Source organism: Saccoglossus kowalevskii, chromosome 22, assembly GCF_978046115.1.
Source record: "Saccoglossus kowalevskii chromosome 22, keSacKowa6.1, whole genome shotgun sequence".
In the NCBI taxonomy this organism is placed as follows: domain Eukaryota; kingdom Metazoa; phylum Hemichordata; class Enteropneusta; family Harrimaniidae; genus Saccoglossus; species Saccoglossus kowalevskii.
In genome coordinates, this window is record NC_140662.1 from 22679559 (window position 1) to 22686463 (window position 6905).

Here is a 6905-nt window from a genome sequence, read left to right on the forward strand (position 1 = left end):
TCAAATCAAAATGCCTCTCAAACAAAACTCTCACTAAATATGCCATTTTTGGAATGTGTTTCATTTCAATTCTCTTTTTTTGTAATTAATTAGAAAATTTTATTATTTTAAAAATATTTTTGGAATTCTTTTTTTGACTAATTTTATTAATAGGTCAATAGATATCACACCAATATTCAACAAATGGAACTGACAATTTAGCATAAACATCATTTTTTATTCATACATAGATTAATCTTATTTTCTACCATGTGTGATCAATTAAACTTGTTTTCTAAGTTTCCTCTGTACGTTGAGGATGTGACTACATATTCCCTGAATTGAGTTTTATTTCCTCATGTGTATTTTATGTAAATGTAGGCGAAAGTGATAACACTGGGATGAAATGGTCTGGGGTAGTATTTTGCTAATTTCACGTAGTAGTACATCACTAACTACTGACATTGTTAATTTCCTTCTCAGTGCTGTTTTACATTTGTCATTTCATTTTCACCCCAGAAATTTTAAGGAATGCCCCAAAAATATTTGCTTTATTCAAGTACTATTTTTTACATTTTAATTAATCTTAGTGAGCGAATGGAAAAAGCTTTTTCAGTATTTTGTTTACTCTCAATTTGTACTCATTTTCTTTATTTCTTTAATGTGACTTGTGCTGTCAATGAACAAAGAAAGTGATATTTATCCTTTAATTAAAATATGAGGTAGTTCTTTTTCTAGTAGATCTGGAAGAAGACACAGGGAAACAAAAACACTTTTCAATTAACCTGTTGACTTAATTAGCTAAACGACACAACAGGATCGTTCACAATGAAATCAACATTTGACTTTGAATACAATGTTCGTTTTAATTAATTTCTTTAACAAGTCATTGTCAATGACACGTCCCCGTTCCGTTCATATTTGAGTGACATATACATTCAAAGCAGATCATGACCGAAATGCACCTGCATATGTACAACACATTGTGCTAAATCTGAACAAAATCCATCCATGCATGACTGAGATCCGGTTCTGGAATTGTGAAAATATGTGATTTTGATGCATTTTCGGCCTTAAAATGGCCATCATTCCGCTATTGTTAAGCAGATCATGAAACAAATGCACATATCTATTTGTGACATGATGTACCATGTGTGTGTGAAGTTTGAACTTGATCAATCCAGACATGTCTTGGATACGGATCCAGAACTGAATTCTTTAACAAAATGGCCGCCAGTCGGCCATTTCGAACTTGATCCGAAAAAAAAAAAGATGTGCATCAAGGTCCTATTATGTTTAATGTATGTACCAAATTTGAACAAAATCCATCCATGCATAACTGAGATACGGGTCCGGAATGGTGAAAATGTGCCATTTCAATGCATTTTCGGCCTTAAAGCGGCCCCCATTTGGCTATCGTTAATGAGATCATGAAACAAATGCACATACATATTTGTGACATGATGTACCTTGTGTGTGTGAAGTTTGAACTTGATCAATCCAGACATGTCTCGGATACGGATCAAGAACTGAATTCTTTAAAACAAAATGGCCGCCAGTCGGCTATTTCGAACTTGATCCGAAAAAAAAATGACGTGCATCAAGGTCCTATTATGTTTAATGTATGTATCAAATTTGAATGAAATCCGTCCATGCATAACTGAGATCCGGGTCCGGAATGGTGAAAATGTGCGATTTCAATGCATTTTCGGCCTTAAAGCGGCCGCCATTTGGCTATCGTTAATGAGATCATGAAACAAATGCACATACATATTTGTGACATGATGTACCTTGTGTGTGTGAAGTTTGAACTCGATCAATCCAAGCATGTCTCAGATACGGATCCAGAACTGAATTCTTTAAAACAAAATGGCCGCCAGTCGGCCATTTCGAACCCAATCCCCAAAAAAAAATGACGTGCATCAAGGTCCTATTATGTTTAATGTATGTACCAAATTTGAACAAAATCCGTCCATGCATAACTGAGATCCGGGTCCGGAATGGTGAAAATGTGCGATTTTGATGCATTTTCGGCCTTAAAATGACCGCTATTCGGCTATCGTTAATGAGATCATGAAACAAATGCACATACATATTTGTGACATGATGTACCTTGTGTGTGTGAAGTTTGAACTTGATCAATCCAGACATGTCTCGGATACGGATCCAGAACTGAATTCTTTAAAACAAAATGGCCGCCAGTCGGCTATTTCGAACTTGATCCGGAAAAAAAAATGACGTGCATCAAGGTCCTATTATGTTTAATGTATGTACCAAATTTGAATGAAATCCGTCCATGCATAACTGAGATCCGGGTCCGGAATGGTGAAAATGTGCGATTTCAATGCATTTTCGGCCTTAAAGCGGCCGCCATTTGGCTATCGTTAATGAGATCATGAAACAAATGCACATACATATTTGTGACATGATGTACCTTGTGTGTGTGAAGTTTGAACTCGATCAATCCAAGCATGTCTCAGATACGGATCCAGAACTGAATTCTTTAAAACAAAATGGCCGCCAGTCGGCCATTTCGAACCCGATCCAAAAAAAAAAATGACGTGCATCAAGGTCCTATTATGTTTAATGTATGTACCAAATTTGAACAAAATCCATCCATGCATAACTGAGATCCGGGTCCGGAATGGTGAAAATGTGCGATTTTGATGCATTTTCGGCCTTAAAATGGCCGCTATTCGGCTATCGTTAATCGGATCATGAAAAAAATGCATGTGCATATGTCCCATATAAGGTGTGATGTATGAGTGAAGTTTGAACTTAATCGGTCCATGCATGTTCGAGATACAGGTGATCACGGACGCACGGACGCACGGACGCACGGACGCACGGACGCACACAGGGCAAAACATAAGTCCCCGTTTTCGGACTGCGTCCGAACGGGGACTAATTAAAATCTTAAACATCATACTTTTTGTAAAAATACAACTAGTTTTAGCAACTTTTAAATTATTTGTTTGAATTTTTTTTCACTATTATGCTTTTTTGTCACGGGTGTCACAAGCAAGATTTTGTAACAGACAATACTTGCATGTTTTGGGATGAAAATACCAGAGTTTGTTGTATATACCATACTGTAAAACCACCAGATTTTGGATAATTCAAGGGAGATTAAACGTTTCTAAAATAACTCTCAGTGAGATGTTCAATGTATCATGATTTGCTTAGATTTGTTAAAAAAAACTTTCATATTTGTTTTGAATATTGTGGTGCGTGCCAAGTGAGAAATGTACTGTATGCAAGTAGTCTTAATTTTCGCAATTAAGCGAAATTTTTTTTTGTAAATTGTAGCGGTGAAAACTTCACAAGGGTACTAAGCCATAAAAACAAATAAGCCCCAATTTTTGTAAGACAGATATTAGCGTAATGATAACAGGTAACTCTCTGATTGGAGCAGACACTTAGCTACCCGGCTTGTCTAGCGGATAGACAACTTTTTTTTTTTCAACCGCATATGGCAGTTGTACTCTGCTTAGGTAAACCAATAATTTTAAAAGGGTCACAACATATGGTAACACTTGAGTTAGAAGTGCGAATGTAATGATAGTAATCATCAACAACATTGAACGATTAAAACTACAGTCTTTAAAGAAATGTTACAGATATGATGTGAAATGGACAATAAAATATGCATGTTCCATTTCACATGTCAACCTATAGTTATTGCAGGTAAGAAAATTATTAACTCGTTTTTAAAATAACTGTTCAATGAATAAACTGTATTTAGAGGTTTTCGTCCTTGCATCAAATAATTTAGTGTTATCTAATTAGTTTTTCATAAAAATAAGAATTCCAATAATTTTTCACAATGTTTATAAAAACTTGAAAAGTTTTGTTTTTATTCAATTAAAACAAATAAAGACAAGGCATTTTTTATTTAATTTTATCAGAATGTTATTGAGCTTTTCTTTCTCTAGTGAGCTAGACACAAAAAAAAAAAAAAACGATTGCACATTTCAATAACAGGAACACTTTGTCAATTTCAGGTCTAATGCTTTCCCTACATTCTTCACAGTGGATAGGAATTATAAATTTCCCATATCATATCATGTGAAACTTGGTATAAACACTGATGCTTTCCTGGGACAAAGGATCTCTGTCCCCTAGGCATCTGGTGTTTTTTTTTTCTTTTTTAAAAACTGACAAGGGGGTGTCATTGTCCTCCCAAAACAAAACTTACTAACCGTGAAATTCCCACAACACTTTTGTTTTTCTTTATGAAAATAATAGTTTGGAAAACACTAAATGGTTATTATTATGTAGATGATGTTGATGTCTGGTTCGTGTTCACTTGCCAGACATTAAGTGAGACGACAGTCTTCCAGAATGGACAAAGCTGTGAACCTGTGAATTCAGTGAACAATAAGACATGTATAGCGTATTTTGCATCGTCTCGCACGTAGAAAAATTAACATTCGTACCAGACGATTTAAGGCATGTAAACCGTTCAGGTCGAATGAAAACACAGCACGAGTCGGTGAAATGCAAACTTACCTCATAATTAATGTAAACAACGAAAGTTAACAAAAAATTTGAATTTATTAAAATTAAGAATCAAGCTTACCGACTGTTATTCCGGCGGCCTGTAAAGCGTTTAGACTGACGGTGGATATGGGACTCATTGGCGATATCTGAGCCGTATTTATTGCGCCATTCGTCGAAGCAACATTATATGTCGGTATCGTAGCTACATTTACGGTGGGGGCGACACCAACAGAGTTTGCTGCTGCGGCGATGATTTGTTGTGGTAATGGCTGCGTCGAGTTCTGCACCTGCACGGGTTGCCAGTTCACTCCCGTGGGCGTGCGAACGAAGATCGGAGCCGGTTGTTGTTGTATCACTGTCTGACCGTCGGGGGTTGTTTGCAATGTCACTGTGTTAAGATTTAAAGCATTTAGAGCATTTAGTTGTTGCGTGGTGGCTGCTGGTTGAGAGTTTGCTTGCGTTGATGAGACATAAATCGGTGTTGTTTGATTCTGACTAGTGGCAATCGCGACACTGACAGTGTTGTTCGTCACAGAGTTCGTTGTCGACACCGGGGCCAGTGCTAACGTCATGGGATGTTGTTGAGTAGCAAAAACACGCGGCACGCCGCCAATGTTTTGGACGGACAAGTTCGCTAGATTTGTCAAGTTGGCCATGTTTGGCGGGGCTGCCGCTCGCAGAATCTGTTGATTTCCCGTCGAAATCGGAGTGTAATAAATTGTGCCATCGATCGACGTCGCATTCGCATCGACAGTTTGAAACTGAGGTATAACGCTGTACTGGATCGTGTTTCCACCACTCGTTGTAGTGAAAATCTGCGGTTGTTGTTGTTGCTGTTGTTGTTGTACATACGACGCGAACTGGGGAGTAAAGTTCTTAATGTTCAGACTTCCATCGGCTGCTTGGGAAGTTTGTAACTGTATAGTTGCAGGGGCGATCGCAGTCTGTGGTTGTTGTATAGCCGTGGTTACTAAACCAGCGTTGGTAGTCACTACCTCTCCGTGAGCAACCGCGGCATTTTGCCCGACAAATTTCACTGTAGTTGTCGTACTTGTGCTGACCGTTTCTTCTGGAGTCTGTCCGATCTTACTACACGTAGCGGCGAGTAAGGCGAGCGGGGAAGGCTGGATGTCCTGTAAGGGGCGGGTTTAGAGACAAAAGTGGGTGTGAGTTAGCATACAGGAAGTTCGGGTCCAAGTAAAAAAGCACATGTGAATGAAAAGATATCGACAAGAAATTTTACACTTTTTACCTGTGACGCGTTCACTGGTTGGATATATTCGTGGTTAGTCCTACTGATCGCCAATGTTGCCATTCTCAGAGATTTCCTCTCTCCGTACAGTGCGAAGAGAACAGAGGAAAACGTTCATACAGACATGAATAAAAAATGCAATATTTTTTTACAAACACACACACCAGCTGCACATTGTGTGACGCAGCACGCCTACCGAACATAGTGTATCCGTCCGCGAACCTAGTGAATTTTTCGCATAAGCATAACAGCGCGTTGACCTCAACAGTTTCAACCGATATTCGTCGCCAAATGCTCCCCGAAATCGACCCCAGTTGTCGGAAATGGAGTTTAGAGCGAAAATACACACTTTTCGGTGAAAACGCGGAGGAATATGCTATGAAATAGGAGTCACGCTCAAATGATCGGCATTAATTGATGTTCGTTGATTGACAGGAGCTGAACAAAGAGGCCAACATTAAAGGAAAAAGCCGCAATGGTTTCGACGACCCCACTTTCTCATTTGCTGATCAAAACATTCGCGTCGCGTACTCTGAATTTGCTATGAAATTTCTCGAAAAAAGTCTCAGAGAGTCAAAATGTCAGGCGGAATGAGTCAAATCTAAGATTTTAGAATATCACCATAATTTAACTAACCAAACGCGTTTTTTGTGAGCGTGGGAATGACCCGGGGACACTAGAAACAGAAAGCTTTTGATTGATTACTTTGTCAACAAGCAATTTCAGGCAGACGTCGCATAGGCGCGGTGCTTTACGCAAATATCTCCCCGATGATTGGTCAACATAATAGCACGGAACACTTAGCGGCAACTAGTTAGTGTGATTTATCGGTATTATTTGGGACTTATCAGCGTTAAAACTGGGCAAAGGCGTGCGTTTTAGTTCGACAACGTAACATGATATGTCATAGAAGGTTTCCAGCTGATCGTGAAATGAAAACTGACCTCTGAAAGGGTCTATGAGTAGACTTTAGGAAGAAACTCCCAGTGCATTCGCGCTCTTGACATCAAAGGGGGCGGCGCCTTTGTACTACGGATAAAGATCAGTCGCATAAAATATGAGACGTCAGGGCTTGGGTGGGAGGCATAATGAAATTTGCCTTGCGCTAACAACATTTGAGAATCTCTTTGATGCTGCCGCCGCAATTGATCGAGGACTGCCAATAAAATTG

The 6905-nt window shown here is 38.8% G+C and overlaps 1 protein-coding gene across 1 annotated transcript in view; it reads right to left on the reverse strand.

The window, feature by feature from the left end:
* The window catches only part of LOC102802378 (transcription factor Sp2-like), a 28621-nt gene extending 22733 nt beyond the window's left edge, over nucleotides 1-5888 (reverse strand). Inside the window, exons 1-2 of the mRNA XM_006825784.3 lie at nucleotides 5735-5888; nucleotides 4562-5615 (exon numbers count right to left, since the gene is read on the reverse strand). Coding sequence (XP_006825847.1) covers nucleotides 4562-5615; nucleotides 5735-5797 — 1117 coding nt within the window. The 5' untranslated portion in view covers nucleotides 5798-5888. The remainder of the gene's footprint in view (nucleotides 1-4561; nucleotides 5616-5734) is intronic.
* Between the last annotated feature and the right edge of the window lie 1017 nt (nucleotides 5889-6905).